This window comes from Rattus norvegicus, chromosome 1 (assembly GCF_021556685.1).
Source record: "Rattus norvegicus strain SHRSP/BbbUtx chromosome 1, alternate assembly SHRSP_T2T, whole genome shotgun sequence".
In the NCBI taxonomy this organism is placed as follows: domain Eukaryota; kingdom Metazoa; phylum Chordata; class Mammalia; order Rodentia; family Muridae; genus Rattus; species Rattus norvegicus.
In genome coordinates, this window is record NC_141534.1 from 187,251,727 (window position 1) to 187,269,572 (window position 17,846).

The 17,846-nt window shown below is 44.4% G+C and overlaps 1 protein-coding gene across 2 annotated transcripts in view; it reads right to left on the reverse strand.

Annotated features, from left to right (window-relative positions):
- The window catches only part of Dnah3 (dynein, axonemal, heavy chain 3), a 173,101-nt gene that overhangs the window by 28,772 nt on the left and 126,483 nt on the right, over positions 1 to 17,846 (reverse strand). For both annotated transcript variants that reach the window (NM_001427640.1, XM_087586794.1), the window contains 5 exon segments: positions 1,422 to 3,563; positions 6,745 to 6,943; positions 13,392 to 13,574; positions 16,752 to 16,968; positions 17,411 to 17,576. In NM_001427640.1, coding sequence (NP_001414569.1) covers positions 1,422 to 3,563; positions 6,745 to 6,943; positions 13,392 to 13,574; positions 16,752 to 16,968; positions 17,411 to 17,576 — 2,907 coding nt within the window.

Genomic DNA, 17,846 nt, shown 5'->3' on the forward strand with positions numbered 1-17,846 from the left:
GTCATGGTGTCTTTTCACAGCAATGAAAACCCTAACTAAGACAGCATCCTAGGCCATGCCACCTTCTGTCTAAGAAATGGTCCATGCACAGTAGGATAGTGAATATGCCTGGTCTCTTTCTTGAAGCTGCTAGCAACAACATCCCCCATCTTACTTGTAACCAGAAAAATGTCTCCACACCTTGTCAAATATGGCTAGGGGAAGCAAAATCTTACCCTTGTTGAACCATAATCTTATACCTTGCTGAAATTAAAAATATATATATATAGGGAGTATTATCATTCAGTTTTTAAAAATTTGATATGCAATAGAGAACATGCTTCAAGAAGATGATGATAAACTCAGAGTTAATGTAATCCTGGACTTGGCCCCTATCATACTAAAGAGAAATGTGTGTGTGTGTGTGTGTGTGTGTGTGTGTGTGTGTGTGTGTGTGTGTGTGTGTTGGGGGTGGAGTCAGAGGGACAACCAGACGTTCATCCTCCACCTTACTTCAAAAGGGGTCTTTTTGTTTTGTTTGTTTGATTGAGACAGGGTTTCTCTGTATAACCATGGTTGTTCTGGAACTCATTCTGTAGACCAGGCTGGCCTTGAACTTAGAGATCTGCCTGCCTCTGCCTCTCATGTGCTGGGACTAAAGATGTCACCACTTCCCAGTCAGACAGGCTCTCTTCTTCACCACTGTTTATTCTAGTCTAGGTGGGAGGCCTGCCTCTGTGCATTCTCCTATCTCTGATCCCTTCTCTCCATAGGATCCTTGAATTACAGACACTTTGCACACCATCCAGCTTTATAAAAGGTTCAGTTCCTCATATATGCATGGCAAGTGCTTTACCCACAGCTATTTCCACACACCCCTTCTGTATTATAAGGAAAGTTTAAAAGAATTATCAACAGTTAAAAATGGTTAATTTTCCCATCTCTGGATTTTTTTTTACAATTAAATATGATAATATTTATTTGAATTCATCACTTTATTTTAACATCTGTATAGTTAGTCTTTCTTTTTCTTTCCATCTCTGGATTTTTTTTTCAATACGATGATCTTGTGGTTCTGAATTCACTGTCCCAGATATTGTGATCCCAGGTTGGGTTAAGGAGTGGTTGTCTCCCTTAAATGAAGTTTTTACTTGCCTTATCCAGTCCAATGCTTTGCTTGAACCAGGCCTTGTGGCATATGTCTATAAGCACAGTATTTGAGAGCCAGAGGCAGGAGGATCACTAGTTCAAGACCAGCCTAGGCTAAATATTAGAACCACAACAGCAAAAAAGGGAGGGTGAATAGGGAGAAAGGAAGAAAACAAGTGTGGACTCCTATGCTTAGTTGTCTTTCAAGAGAAGGTCAGATAGGTTCGTGACTCCTGCTATCAACCACTACATTCTAAGCATTCAGTATTTCTCATACAATGTTCTGCCCTTACCTGCCATGGGGTCTGCACCTGGAGACAGTATGAAAATCAGTGGTGCACAACAGCTGGAATCATTGTAGGATCCCTGGAGATCAAAAGTTGGGGCTTCGATGAATACCTTTCCCATGGTTTCAGAGATGAAGTCTTGAATGGCTGGGACTATCTTGTCAGGCCGCAAACATCGCAAGATTGCCATCTTTTCCAGTGCTTGAAGGAATACCCAAGGGGAAGGTAGTGACTCGTCTTGTGGCCAGGCTGAGTCATAGATTGCCTTCCATTCTGTCAGATTCCGTGACAAATCATCCATCAGACCTTTGAGTTTCGGTAAGGAGGAAGCTCGAACAATCTCACCCCATGACTTCTCTGATAACCATTCTGGAGCTGGGTTGGGGAAAGGATTATCCAGGGCCACACCTCCAGTTAAAAGGAAGTACCAAACTTCCTCATCGATTGCCTTTTTTTCCTTCAAGAGGCCAATGGTCAGGAGGAGGGAGAAAAGTAGCTTATCTTTCTCAAACAGTGAGCGGCACACATTGTTATAGATGCTGAGAGTGAAATGTTCGATGATGTACTCAATCCGCAGATCCAGTTCATCGCTCTTGTTGCTATTTGCTAGAGACAGCACATAGAGGTTGATGAACCATGTCAGAGAATACTGGTACATAGGCTCAATGTGGGCTAGATCAGAGATGCAGAAAAAGATGGCAGCAGAATGAATAGCCACAGGCTTGTAGCCCATCCGGGTCTCATCAATTTGTGTTTCTGTCACAGAGGCTATTTCTTGCTTCTCAGAGATTTCTTCAGACAGAATTTTTGAAGAGGACAAAACTTTGATGGCTGTCTCATCTTCAAGGATGTTGCCCTCAGACAGGGATAGGACCTCTAGAATCTTATCTTCAATTTCCTTTAGCTGTTTCTTATTCTCAGCACTTTCTAAAATTAACTTGTTCTTTTTCTCTTCGAGCTCTGGCTTCTCCTTGGCAGCCACAATACCAAGAAGTTGATCTTGGAGACCCAAGGGTGTGATCATGAAGTTGAGGAGACAGACTTTCACTGCCACTTCAGGGAGATAATGCGGATTCCTCAGACGGGTGGTTATATAGAATTTAAATTCCCTTGAATATTCAATAATATTTTCACCCAGTCTCATGTACTCTACTCCTTGCTGTTTGAATGTTGCCTTGAGCAAGATGGGTTCAATAAAGGCATCCAGCTCTTCTCCAACATTTTCCAACAAGACAGGGGTGCCAAACTGCAGGGCATTTTCCAGAGTCCTCACATAATTAGTATCAGAAAACTTAATGACAGATAGCTTGTTTGTTTTTTCCATATTCTTCACCCACTTATTGGCCTGTCCCTGAGGGTCAATCATTAAGGGCCAACGTCTGGAATTGGACACAATGATGCCATTGTCAACAGAGAAGGAATCAACAGGAAGCCCTGCTATCTGCCAGGCACGGATTTTTATGGGATCCCCTAAGGTGTTGCTGAGGCTGAAGTCAACAGAGCCTGGGATGACCTTGTCCTTACAGGAAATCAACCATTCCGTTTGGCATTGGGCCCGATAATCCACCGTGAAGGCACCCAGGTAAGCCACAGTACCAGAGGACAACAAAACGTCCCCCGTTAGGTTATCATAGCGGATCCCCAGCAGCCGGGCAGCTTCTGTCCATCTGTCCTTCTCGCCACCAAGACCACTAATCAACTTTTCTGCCCTGATGAGCTTCTGGGAGCAGATTTCTATATTTTCCTCCAGCATATTTTTCTTACTGTTCATCAGTTCAAACTCATCATTCAGAGCTTGGAGTCGGTCCTCCACCAGCTTCAGCTCTGCCCGTTTCTGGTTCAGCTTATGCATCTGTATCTCCAGCTTCCCCTCAGCCTCCCTCAGTCGCTCCCGTTTGGGAGCCACTACCTTGGCCACTCGGTCATACACTTCCATGGCCCTCACCCACTTGCACAGGCCCTCACAGGCAGATGATACATTTTTAATGACAGCTGGCTGGAAATCAGGGTGATCAATAAACCTTTCCCGGATCCGCTTCATGATCACCGGAGAGATGTTGTCTTTGTCGTACGTCTTGAGACTTTCCAAGAACTTTAGATCTCCAAGGATCTTTCTTGATACTCCCCAGTAATCTTCTATCATTTTACCTGCCCAGCGTAGGAAACATAGTTGTGTTAGGACATTTCAATTAAGATGTACTATTCTACATGCTACCTCCAAGCTCCTAGTCAGGGAGATGCAGGAAAACTTATCTTCTTCATCTGAAGAGCCCTTTGCCTACTTTATAAGTAGCAACTAGTTGGGTCCAGACCACTATCCTATCTATCTATCTATCTATCTATCTATCTATCTATCTATCTATCTATCTATCTATCTCTTTATCTATCATCTATCTACCTTGAGACAGAGTCTTACTAAGTAAGCCCAGGCTAGCCTTAAATTTGTTTGTGATCTTTCTGCCTCAGCTTACTGGGTGCTGTGACATAAACTGAATGAATTCCTCCTCTGATTCCTTTATCACTGGAGAGAACCACAGAAGCCACACCCAGGGGCATATGTTTATTTACAAATCTGGGAGGCAGTTTGGATGAAACATAGCCAGTTCTTCTGTAATGGACAGTAAGTGAGGAGGCAGTGGCCTTGGAGGAGGAGCTTGCTGGCTTAGATTAAGACAGGAGGCTACCTATAGTCTGCCCAGAAATGAACTCAGGCCCTCTTCTCCTCAATGCCCTTTCGGTCAACAGCCAGTCAAGTGATTTTCAATCCTACCTGTGACTGTGCTTCTCTGGCTGATACGTTAGGAAGCAAATGAGAGCTGCTTTAGCTTATGCCATTCTGGGGCTCGTGACAAGAACCATACTTGAGACATAATATGGAGTATAATGTACCCATCCCTTAGTACAAGCACATCAAGGAGCCCACTACTTCCTATGGAGGACTTGGTCTGCATTCTGGAAGATTATCTGCTTCATTTAAATCCAAGGTGCTCAAAGCTCACTCAAGTGCTCTTTCTTTTTTTTTTTTTTTTTTTTTTTTTTTCTTTCCAGAGCTGAGGACCGAACCCAGGGTCTTGCGCTTGCTAGGCAAGTGCTCTACCACTGAGCTAAATCCCCAACCCCTCCAAGTGCTCTTTTGTTCCATTCAATTGTAGTCACTAAGTTCCAAGGGCTTGGCGAATAACAAACATAGTGTAATGGCAGGGTCTGAGCTGGTAACTGGAGACCCACAGTAAGAACTGGCATTCATAACCAGGACATGTTCTATCTGAGTGGGTCTCAACTCCGCCTATATACCTTAGAAGCAACCAAAGGACTTAAACTGTCTGGCTTCAGGTTGCACCCAAGACCAGTGAAGTAAATGTCTTTAGAAACAGGGCGTTGCCTTCAGCATTCCTTAAGGTTACCGTGTGACTCTGTACCCCAGCAGCAGTTCTACAGGCTTCTCCAAAGTCTGATGCTGAGGAGACTGCCTGGTGAATAAAGTGCTTGCTGAACAGACAAAGACCTGAGCCTGGATCTCTGTACTCAAGTAAAATCTGAACTAGGCAGTGGGTTCTGGTAATCTCAATGTTGAGCCTATGGTTACAGGAAGATCCTGGGAGTTCAATGACCAGCCAGTGCAGCCTAGTCAGCAAGCTCTAGGTTCAGTGAGGGACCTGGTCTCAAACAGTAAGATGGAGAACAGTTGCAGAAAATACCTTAAGTAGGCCCCTGACTTCCATAAGTGCATACAAGGCTGAGTACATTTTATGTATATGCAAGCACTCAAGCACACACACGAAGTCCAGACCCGCTCTGTCATTTCTCATCATCTATATCTTCTTTGAACAACTGTTCAAAGGACGGAGCCAGCCAGACAAGAAGGAATGCTAAGCAAAGAGAAGCAAGGCCTAGAAGCTGTCAAAGGAAGGGTTAGGGGTTTCTAGCATTTCAGAAGGAATGCAGGCTAGCAAAGTTCCTCCAGGACAGGGTGGCTCAAAGGGCAGGCAATTTTGAAACTTCACATGCCCTCTGAAGGCACTCCTTGTAACAGAAAGGCCTATATCAGAATCTCTGCTCTTTTTGGAGGAATTCTCATTATGTAGCCCAGGCTGACCTCAGATTCCCAGTCCTCTGCAGTGCAGTGTGGGGATCATAGCCTGGCCGTCCCGCATGTCTGCCTCTCAAATTTTTCCCCTCCATCCCTTGCTGTTCTTTTCTATTTCTTAATATCTGCACCCTTTTGTTTGGGCCTCTAGCTTTTCATTTCCAATTACTGTTTCTTCCCCACTCCAACCACTGTGTGTGTGTGTGTGTGTGTGTGTGTGTGTGTGTGTGTGTGCCCACACGTGCGTGTGTGTGCTTCTGTCTCCCTTCCTCCTGCCTCACCCCCTCTTTCTGTGTCTTTGTAGCCCAATGGATGGCTCTGCTTCTTTATCTCCATTTCTCTCTCACCCTCAGCATTTTTTGCCTCATTTGGTTTTTGTTGTTGTTGTTGTTTAGTTTTTTTTCCCCGGGACACCTCCTATCTTTCTGTATCTCCCCCTCCCCCTTTCCCTCTTCCGTTCTCTTTCCCTCCCCTGCTCGGTTTTCCTGTCTCTGCCCTCATTCTTCCTGAGTTCTTTCCCTTGTGGTCACATGTTTATTGATTCAGTATAATTTGTGTGCGTGCGCATATGTATGTGCGTGAGTGACCTTGTCTAAGTGATGTCCAGGTCTCTATTTCTCCTCTCTCTCCTCCCCCCTCTTTACTGTGTGTATTCTGTTTCTTGTTCTCTCAGTTTCTGACTTTCTCTTGAGTGTGATCACATACACATTTGCATCTCCTGACCCCCATTTTCAGTCTTCAATCTAGGGCACTGATGAAGATTATCCCCCACATAGATACCTGCAGTTTTCAGTTGACTGAGTGGCTAAAGGCTGGTCAAGAAAGATTTACAAATGTGAAGCTGGTTCACTGAGTAAAATGCTTGCTGCACAAGTAAGGGCACCGGAGTCTGGATCCCAGCACCTATGTAGAAAGCCGGGTATGGCAGTGCACACTGGTATTCCCACTCACAGCTGAGGAAGCAGACAGGAGGATTCCTGGAGTTTGCTGGCCTGCCAGTCTAGCTGAATTGGTAAGCTCCTTTCTCAAAAAATAAGGTGGAGAATGGATGGAAGATAGTCACTGTCAACCTCTAATCCATACACACATGTGCAGAACCACCCTCACATATACATGCATGAGCACACACACACACACACATATCACTAAAATCTTTGAACACATATGTACATGCTGATACTTCCAAATTCCTCTAAAACACAAGGGCCCTGGAACATGATGGCTTGGATCTGGAGTAATTACCAGAGCCACTGGGGTCTGGCTTCCTCTCTGGCTTCAGCCCCTTCATGACGCAAATGCTCTCCATAACCAGTTTGACAGGGCCTGGTGGGTTCTGCATGGACTTCACCAGTGTGATGTCAGCTGGGTTCAGGGTGTCCAGGGCAGCAAGTGCAGCCTCAAGTGCTGGCATGGCCTCAGCCAGGTCTCCCTCACATTCATTCTGTGGAGAACAGGGACAAAAAGAATGGGTAATCAGTGCCTGGTACAGAGGAAACAGCAGAAGGCTTCTCTGTGACCAGGTGCCCTTCAAGGTCAGGGACTCTCCCTGGGAGTTCTGTTCTTGAAGGACTGCCTGGCCTCTCAAGATTGCAGTTTGGATGTCCTGAACATTTGAGAACCTATTTTTGTGACCTTAAAAAAAAATGAGGCATTGCTCAAATTAGGGCAGTACATATTTATTTCAGATTTTTTCAAATATATTTTTATGTGACATGAGATGCTTAACTCTTTTAGGTAATATATATATACATACATATATATATATTTGTAGATTATGGTTATCTTTTTGTATAGCACTAGGATTAATTTTTTCCAATGAACCTATGCTCTAATTCCTAAAAAAAGAATTCTTTTGTTTGTGTTTTGTTTTTTTGCACATTCACGTTGGTGTGTGTGCCCATGCATTCCCGCTCACCACTGAATGCATGTGGAGGTCAATGGACAACCTCTGGGGTCAGTCCTTATCCTTTTCTACCTTGTTTGAAAGAGGTCTCCTGTAGTTAATCTGCCCTGGAACATCTGGGGGTCCTTCTGCCTCTGGTTCTCATTATGCCAGTGGGATGCTGGGAATGTTACCGCACCTAGCTTGGCCTCAGCCTCCTAAGTCTGTATTCTTGTTCTTATTGCTGCTTTTGTTTGTTTTAAGACTCCTTCATGGGCATTCATATAGAAAACATCTAGAATGTTTGTTGATCCTGTTGTTTAATTTTTAATTTTGATAGTGCCAGGGATTGAGCTCAGATAAGCACTCTACCAGTGAGCCACACCCCTGACACTTTGGTTACTTTGACAATGACTGCCACCTTTGTCACTTTTATTTTAAACCTATAATTTCTCTCTGTTGCAGATCCTCAGATAGGCTACGGACAGAGTCAAGCCTGAGGACAGGGTAGACAAGCTGAGGATGGAAAATGGGGATGGCACCTAGAGCTGTGTCGGAGTTGGAGGTAGGGTTGAAGTTAGCCAAATGGTAAGTGTATGCTTTAGTCACTGTTTGATAAATTTTACCTATTCACTAACACTACCTGGCTTTTTTTTTTTTTTCCGGAGCTGGGGACCGAACCCAGGGCCTTGAGCTTGCTAGGCAAGTACTCTACCACTGAGCTAAATTCCCAACCCCCACTACCTGGCTTTTAATATTAGTTAATTTTTTAATTTGTTTATTTGTGTGTGTGTGTGTGTGTGTGTGTGTGTGCGCGCGCGCTCGACCACAGGGATCGTATGCATGCTGGAGGACAACTTGCAGGAATCAGTTCTCTCCATGTGGATCCCAGGGATTGAACTCAGGTCGTCAGGCTGAACAGCAAATACATTTACCTGAGTCACCAGTCCCTGTTTGTTAATTTAAACATGAAATCAGTATAATGTAATATCATGCATTTATTAAATAAAATGAATCACCTATGCTTGCTAGAACATGGGTGAACTGAATAAACATCACGTTAAGTGAAAGAAGCCATCTGTTGTGTGACTCCATTTCTATGAAGTATTCAGAATGGGCAAATCTATGGAGGCAGGTGAGTAGTTACCTACAGTGGAGGAGAGGAGGAGTGGCTGCTAAAGGGAATAGAATTTCTTTGGGGGGTGGTGGTGAAAATGTTCTAGAGGTACATGGTATCTAATGTTTGCATGACCATGGGAATGTACAAAACTGTAATGAATTGCACAACTTTTAAGGGAGAGCAATAAAGGTATGTGCATTATATTTCAAATTTAGAAAGAAACAAAGAAACTAAGAGAAAAAGAAAGAAAGTTTGCCACAGTAGAACTTCACAACTGAGAGGGCTCTTTTGGGTTAGTTAGTAACTTGAATTCTATCATAGAAAAAAAATTACAAAAACATAAAAATGAATTAGTCAAAGTCACACAGTGGATGAGTCATGAGCTGGTTCCTGGATACTCATTTAGTGAATTATCTATTAGTTCACTGAATCTTGGGTGATCATACAGTTATGACTGAAGTGGAACTTCACAGGAAAATGTCAACTGTTTATTTGTGGCATGATCTTTCTATGCATACCAAAATGTCCTTAAATGTGCTGTGTAGCTCAGGCTGGCCTAGAACTCATGAATTTCTCGCCTCTGCCTCCTGAGTGCTTGTATTATGTGTGGAAGTCTTTGTAACACATGATTTTATTGTGGATAAGCAAACAAAATAACAGTTGTTTTTCCTTTCTCACAGCTGGCGACCCCTCCATGGAGCCTGGCACCTCTGCTCCTCTTTCTAAAGGACAACACTTAACTTGCAGATCAGTTTTGCAAGCTGGTTTGTCAGGTGGCTCTAAAGGGCCTCTTACTGTGATGTATCTGTAAAGGAGATTCTCAATACTGGTTGTGTATCAGTCACCAAGCATCACCGAGAGCACCTCCACCCAGAGATTCTGAGTCACTCAGTCTAGGTGGGGTCTGCATTCTCAACTCCGTGGGCGACTCTGTCAGTGACTTTGTCAAGGAATGCTATTTGACATACAAATGCTGAAATCAAAGAGCAGGAGGGAATCAGCTTCATTTGTGACCTCCTTCCCAAGGTCATTGAGCTGTCTCTATGAGGGGTTGGGATGACAGTGCAGTTGCTAAAGTGCCTTCTGCAAATGTGTGAGGAGCTAAGTTTGTGCCCTGACACCCTCACAAGAGCTGGCCATAGGGGTAAAAGCCTACTGCCAGCAGACCTAGTAGAATCAGAGGTCTCCAGGTTCAGTGAGAAGCCTTATCTCAAAAAATAAAAGTGTAGACTGATGGGAAAGAAATCTGATGTCAGCCTCTGGTCCCCACAACACCCATATAAAGATGTGCACATACCCATAACAACAAGCACATACACCACAGTACACACCATACACACAATAACAACTACACACACAAATGTGTACACACCCACAAAAAAGTACATACACTATATGAACACACCCTACTGCACACACAAAGATGTGCACACGCTTACAATAACAAGCCATAGACTACACATACATACTACACATGAGTACACACACATACAAATGTGCACACAGCCACAAAACAAGTAGATATAATACCCAAATCCAAAAAAAGTATACATACATTAACAAGTACATATATCACACATATTCCCAAACACAGTATCTAAAAAATATCTTGGAAAACTATTATGGTAAGATGTTAAGGTAAAACAAAGCACTGTGAAAATCACAATCACACGTAATTGTGTCATATAACCAGGAGCACGTTTCAAATTAGAGCCAAGACGTTAAGAAATTTTTTTTCAAAAAAAAGTTCATGTGTTATTGTGACCCATAATTGTATGATTAAAAACCTTATAATTAGAAATGGCCCTTGAGTGTCAGCAATCCAGGGGCTATCAGATATTGAACAAGCATATTTTGACAAAATGAAATCTATGCTGCAGTAATTTTGGAAGATTATCCCCAGTAAGGGGGAGGATGTGATGTTGTTTCTTTGTTTGATGGGTATCCGTGGCATTCAAGGCTAGCTGTCTTTGCTGTGCAAATGCCAGATGACAAACCCTTGCCATGACTGCCAAGAACCTGCCAGCAAGAAACGGCTGAACTCGTGAATCGAGCGATGGGAGCCATCTCCCTCTCACTCAGTTTCCAAATCTCTGCACGAATTTTTGCTCTGTGGGGCCTCGGACATGTGGGTTAGGTCCAGTGCTCTTCTGCACACTGCCACTTTTAGACATGTGGGTTAGGTCCAGTGCTCTTCTGCCACTTTTAGAGATTGTTGAAGATGGAGAAATGTAGCAGTCCTCGTGGGGAGAAAGACCACAGCCCTGAAAACTTCAGGAAGACACTCTGTCCAAGAAAAGCCTCAGGGTATCTGTGGAGCAAGACTGAGTTTCTTTCTTCTCCTCCCTGGGTGGTTTCTTTCACCTGACTCACCTTCAGGACTTGCAGGATCTGGGCTCAGATGGCACCACATCAGACCCCGCCCTTACCACTGAAACCCAGGGTGGTGGTTTATTGCCCAGGGTGTGGCGAGAAGTCCCTGTCAGATCCTCATAAACCCCATGGCATTGCTCATCTGCCTCCTGACCTAGCAGGTTCGCTGTTTTCACTGACATTCCGAGCAGAATCCTGGCTGGGATGCTCCCTTCCACATGGTTCCGACACTTGATGAGACGCTAGGCTAACGCACTGAGTAGAGGGCGATGGACATCTGTTTCAGAGAACAACTAATGTGGACCTCAGGCACATGCTACACACTTTACATACTCTTAATTCATGTATTTAGTTATTTATTTGTATGAGTATTTCCCTGTCTGTATCTATGTGTACCACATATATGTCCAGTGCCCTAGGAGGCCAAGAAAGGGTGTTGGACGCCCCCTGGAATTAAAGTTATAGATACATGTAAGCCATCACATGAGCCCTGTGCTTGCACAACTAGGGCTTTTAGACACTGAGAAATCTCTCCAATCCACGGGTTTCTTTGTTTGTTTGTCTGTCTGTTTTTTTATTTTCCTCAGTAAACCTCAATCTGCTGATGAGAAGTCAAGGCTAGGAAGGAGCAGAGTTGGCAGTGCTCTTTGGCTGCCTGGTTATAGTACAGAATCATGAATGAGCTGTAAAGGCCCACACACCCAGGGGTCAGGGCACTGAGGAGAGAGCAGGAATTGAACTTGAAGGGGCTTGGGGAGCTAGAACTCAAAAGGTCAGTAGCTTCTTACTCCTGTGGATAGGCACAACCCAAGAAAGCAGAGCCAACGTTGCTAGAGTCCTAATTATTTTTTCCCTAAGGAAAAGCAAATATTTCAGAATTTTTTTTACTTGAAATTACTTACATTTTAAAAGTTAACTATTTCTGACTTAGAATAAAACATCTCTGAGTGTGGTTGTCACACACACACACACACACACACACACACACACACAATCCTAGTACTCAGGAGACTGAGGCAGGAGGATCATGAGCTCAAGGTCAGTCTGGGATACATAGCAAGGCCCTGCCTCAAAATGAGTCAATAAAATCTTCTATGCACCCCAGGACACATGTGGTCCCCAGCTGCCAGTCTGCAACTTCTGGATTCATGGTCAAATGCCATGGTTGTGGGTCAAAGAACTCTAGGTCTGAATCATGCCACTTGGTGGCCATGCAACTTTGGAAAAATCTTGTGTCATGATTTCCTCATATGTCAAGTGGGAATGAATGATTCTGTATGGTGTGTATCATAGTGTATTATAAGGCTGTTAGTAGTCAAGAGAATGAGTACCAGAGAATATACTCTTCCATGAGGAAAATGATTTTATTTATCTCACTCATTCTTATTTTCCCCAACTAAAAATGAACCAGCACATAGTAGGTGTTTAATATGTTAAATATGAGGAGTATCTAGTATAATCATTTTACCATAGAATGACAAATTGCCCATTAGAATCTGGTTCCTGGCACCTGGAAGTGGCTATATTTTATGGTTTCTATTATGTCTTCTTTCTGAGCCACTAAGACCGCAAGTGAACCAACTTTCACAATCCAGGACATGGTGTTCATTGTGAATTCTGAGAACAGGGAGGGATTAGACCCTCTGAAAAACATCTACCAGAGGTCAGGTCTCAGGATTCACTGGAGAGATGCCAATTGGAAGCCCTGTACTTTTCAAGAAAATGACTCATGACCTATTTCGGACAGATGCCAGACACAGGCTGCCTCTTGCTCAAACTCATGCTTGAAAATGGCTGAAGGAATTCCCTAATGAATTCCCTAATTCCTTCAGGCACATGGACAAATGCCTTAGTCTAGGTGTTCTGAATCTTGGCATATAGTCCTGTCAATGGTCTACACGGCTCTGTGAGGCTATTCACCCTGACCCCAATGCTAGCAATGCTCACATACTGACACCTGTCATTCATTAAGTACCTGTGATCCTCAAATGGAATCACTTATTGGGAGTGCTCTGAGACCTATGCAATCGTGACATCAGTGCTAATGAGGCTATCTTCTGTTCTCTGAATGTGTGGTGATCCTTTCTCAGCAAGCACCTACAAATGCAGTCCTCTAGGTTCAATATTCTGCCATCCAAAAGACATCTGTTCCGTATATACACACACGTTAGGCGGGAATGAACAAAAATGTGACAGAGGTGAGGAAGATGGCATGGGGATACGGATAGGCAAGGAGAACAGCCAGTACAAAAGCCCTGGGGAAGGAATAACCAGAAAGCCATTGCAGCCAGGGCACAGTGAATGAGGGGAAAGTTAACAGATGAGATCATACTGAGTCCCAGCTTTGACTCAGGATGGGATAGAGAACAGATGGCCAAGAACCTTCTCCACTAGCTCCTAACTGGTGATCCAGAAAACCCACTCGCCCTTTCTGAGTTTCCGTTGTCTCATCTGCAAGGTGGGCACAACCACGTACATTCGTTAGCTCCTGCTGTACCTCTGTGCTGGTCATACCTTGATTGCCTGAGCAACGGCAGCAGCAGCATTAGCCTCCTTCTCATCTGCCTGCACCAGCAGTTTCTTGGCATCAGCTTCTTTTGTCTCCATTTCAATTTTCACCATCATCATCGCTGTATTCTCTGAGGTCTGGATGAGCTGAGGCTGAAGGGCGGTCAGCTCTACCTGCATGACAGCCACCTAACAAGGAAGAGGGGCAGGAGAGACAGGATCAGAAGTGCCAATGCTAAAAACGAAAAGTTGGTCAAAGCAAGCGTGGTTCTGTAATACAGCACAAATGCTGACAGGAAGGACGGCTGGTTTTGACACATCACTGGACATAGACTCGTTGACCAATATTTATGTCCCTAATCTTTCAACACTTGGTTGCTGAGTCTACACTGAGTGTTGCAGTTTCTAGAGTTGTACAAAGCACAGGCACACAATGGCAAGCAAATATGTTAGCAAGATGGTTTCTTCCCTCATTAGGTTTCTAGTCTACTGTTTGGTATAGGGAGAGAGAGAGAGAGAGAGAGAGAGAGAGAGAGAGAGAGAGAGAGAGAGAGAGAGAGAGACACCAAGTCATAAAACCATTAAAAGCCACTGTATGTGTGTGTATGTGTGTGTGGGTGGGGTAGGGTGGGTGTGTTCCCCCATGCAAGCCCTCACATTTAGAGATTAGAGGTTGATGTTAGGTGTGTTTTTTTGGCAGATATGTTGAGGAGAGGGTCTCACAAAAGTGGAGCTGTCTAACTGACTAATTTGGCTAGCCAGCCTGGTGCAGAGATCCTTTGACCTGCTGGGGTTATAGGTGGGCTGTTATGCTCACCTGGCATATATTTGAACTCTGAGAATCTGAACTTTTGTCTTTACACTTTTGTGGTAAGTGTTTTATCCCTGGTCCATTTTCGTAGCTCCTAGGTTCTAAAGCTACTTTTAATTTGATACAACACACACACACACACACACACACACACACACACACAGAGAGAGAGAGAGAGAGAGAGAGAGAGAGAAAGAGAGAGACAGAGACAGGGAGGAGAGAGAGAGACAGAAAGAGAGACACAGAGACACAGAGGCAGAGACAGAGAGACAGACAGAGAGGGAGAGAGAAATCACAGGCTAGCCTTCAACTCACAGTACAGTCAGACTCTTAAGCTCTTAATTCTCCAGTGCAGTCTCTAAGAGTCTTGAGGTTACAGGTGAGTCCCACCAGGCTAAGCAAGAGGAAACTTACGGGGCTGGGGATTTAGCTCAGTGGTAGAGCGCTTACCTAGGAAGTGCAAGGCCCTGGGTTCGGTCCCCAGCTCCGAAAAAAAGAACCAAAAAAAAAAAAAAAAGAGGAAACTTACAAGTCTACTTTTTCTAGTGCTGCAGACAGAATGTTTGCCTCCCAATGTATATGTTAAAGCTTAATTCAGAGATAAGGATATTTGTTAATGGGACCTTTGGAAGTCATTAGGGTTAGATGAGGTCAGGAGAGTAGTAGCCTCAAGATGGGATAAATATCCTTAGTTAGAAGAAGAAACAAGAGATCTGTCCTTTCTACAATGTAAAAACCTATCAAGATCATTGTCTGGGCTAGCAGGATGGCTCAGCAGGTAACGGTGCTCACTATACGGCTTAACAACCTGAGCTAGACTCCCCAGAATCCGTGTAAAGGCTGAAGCAGAGGGCTGGCAGGATGTCTAATATTGGGTAAAACCACTTGCCTTCAAGCCTGACAGCCTGAGTTCTAACCCGGAATCAACGTAGAACAAGGCACAGAGTAATTCCTGCAGGCTGCCCTCGAGTTTCCACACACAGGCTGCAGCACACACACCCTCCCCCTACTCCCACATACATGTAACAATGAAAAAAAAAAGGTTTTAAGTATAAGAAGTAAACCTGATTCCAGCAATTTGCCAACACACACGTGCGCACACGCATCACATTAAAAATTAAATCACGGGGGTAAAGATGGTTCAGCAGTTAAGAGCACCAGCTGCTCTTCCAGAGGTCCTGAGTTCAATTCCCAGCAACCACACGGTGGCTTACAACCATCTGTAGTGAGTTCTGATGCCCTCTTCTGGCCTGCAGGTAGAGCATTCATATACATAAAATAAATGAATAAATCTTTTTTTAAAAAACTTAACTCATAATGTTCCTGTGTCATTGGGAAGAGAGCCCCCACCAGCCAGTGGATCTACCATCACCTTGAGCTTGCCTTCCTGACCCCTAGAACTATAAGAAGCACAGGCTTGTTGTTTTTAGGCTTTGGGGCCAGCCATCTTGTAGAGCCAATGCCCTGGAAACAGTTCTGCCACACATCCTTTGGGTCTATCTGAGTACCTTCAGTAATGGAGAACTCAACACTTTTTAGGGGATTGTAATTATTTTAGAAAACCAAATTCATTAGAGATTTTTTTTTTTTGCCCAATGAAGTGTTAGAATTTCACTTCATGTACTTTTACCCCCCCCCCCACCCCGAGGAGCTTGTGTTGGAAACCAGACCATGGTGGGCTAGTCTGATCAGGAATCCACACTGGAGGTCAAGCTTCTTTGAGTTGTAGTTCAAGTGTAACTAATCACCAGGCTGAATAGGCACTGGCATGTCCTCAGGCCTCTCTGTGTTGTAGTTTCTTTGGAACAGGAGATGGTAGCAATGTTTTCTGGCACATAGCACCAGGCATACAACACACAAGGCTCAAAGCATGCTAACCTCTGTCATCATTCCCTTTCAGATCTGGACCATTTTAGATCCCTTTTCTGCCTCTCCAACAACACAGTTTTCTCTTACTTGTCTAGAGGGTCTTAAGCTTTCAACATTAGACCCAGCAAACCTAAGACCAGAGCAGTGGAGCCGTAGTGCCACACTGACAGGTCAGACCATTGTTATTTGAATCCAGGACTAATCTTACAAAGCCCTGCTCTTCTCCTGCCCAAGGCCTCAGGAGGCTGCTGCAGTCGAGGTCCTAACTGTAAGGGAGTGCAAGTACTCTGCCGTCAGGATAAATGCTACTTTACTGTGTTTGTTTTGTTTTGTTGTTTTTTGATACAAGGTAGCCAGCCCTGGCTGGGCTGGAACTCACTTTGTAGACCAAGCTGGTCATGGACCCGCCTCTGCTTCCGATTCACTTCTGCTTCCAAAGGGAAAGGTTAAAGGTACACACTGCCATGCTCAGCTTATGCCATCTTTTGAGAGACCCAGTTAATGCCAAACCTAACCCCCCCACCAGTGAACAAGAGAGTACAATCTTACAGACAGGATCACCTGACACTGAGATTGAATGAATTAAGTGAGGTGGGATCCTGTCTTTATCTGATACCCTCTTATGTTCTGTATCTCGATGCCCAGCATATCCTGGCCCTTTGTTCCTGTTCCTTTGAAGTACTTACTTGGGAAGATGCAAATTCCAGTTTCTGCAAGCCTGCCAAGTAGCGGTTCCTCATCAGGTCCACCTCATGTCTTTTGCTATTCAGGAGCGTCTTGAAGGTTAGAATCAATTCAAGGTAGGAGGTGGGGGTCACATAGTTGTGTCTGAGAAGTGTGTTGTAGTAATCAACTGAGAGCTTCTTCGCGCTCTCCTGAAAGTACTTGCACATGGAGACGACCCTGCCAAGGAAGTCAGAGTAGTTGTTTGGGAACTTGCTTTCCAAAGAAGAGACCTAGCAGTGTTTTGGTAAGGGACACCAGGACACCAGAGGTGCACACAGTGACTGGCCCGCTAGAACCTAATGGGTGAACAGAGCCAAAGGGAGAGGGATGACCTCTGACTCTTTTATGAATCTCTAGGGTTTATGCAATACTCATCAATTTTTGGCAGTTTGGAGAAGCTTCGGGAGTGTAGAGTACTTTTTAATTGCATTTTATTTATTTTCCATGTGTCTTTGTGTACATATGCATGCGTGCACTTATCATAGCATGCATATGGAGGTCAGGAGACAACTTGCAGGGGTTGATTTGCTCTTTCCACCATGTAGGTTCTGGGGGCCCCAGAGGTGTCTGGGATTTCAGCTTGGAGTACCTGGGGTGTTGAAATGAAGCTAAAGCTTACTCTGCCCGAATGTTGTCATCAAGCTCCACGTCCTCCAGGAACTTGTTGGCCACCAACTCTAAGGCATCGGTTGGCCAGGACTGGAACCAGTCAATTGTGCAGCAGTTGATAAGTGAAGGGAACATTCTCAGGCGGGTCCTGAAGGCATCCCCAATCGGACTCATGGCTAGGGACGAATAGGCTCTGTTAGCTCCCTTCCCAAAAGCTTGGAGAAGCAAAGAGAAGGTAAAAGTTTGCAAGGGACAGGCAATGCCTCCGGCTGGTAAGTGGGGATTAGATAATAACCATGATGAGAACCTTGGGAACAGAGGAATCGGGGGACATTTATATGATGGGATCTCATCGCATTCTGACAGTCTGTTTCATTCATCTCCTTTGTGCACTATTATGCCTTTAGGTCCCTAAGTGGGAATAGAGTCCTCTGCTCCATTTGTCT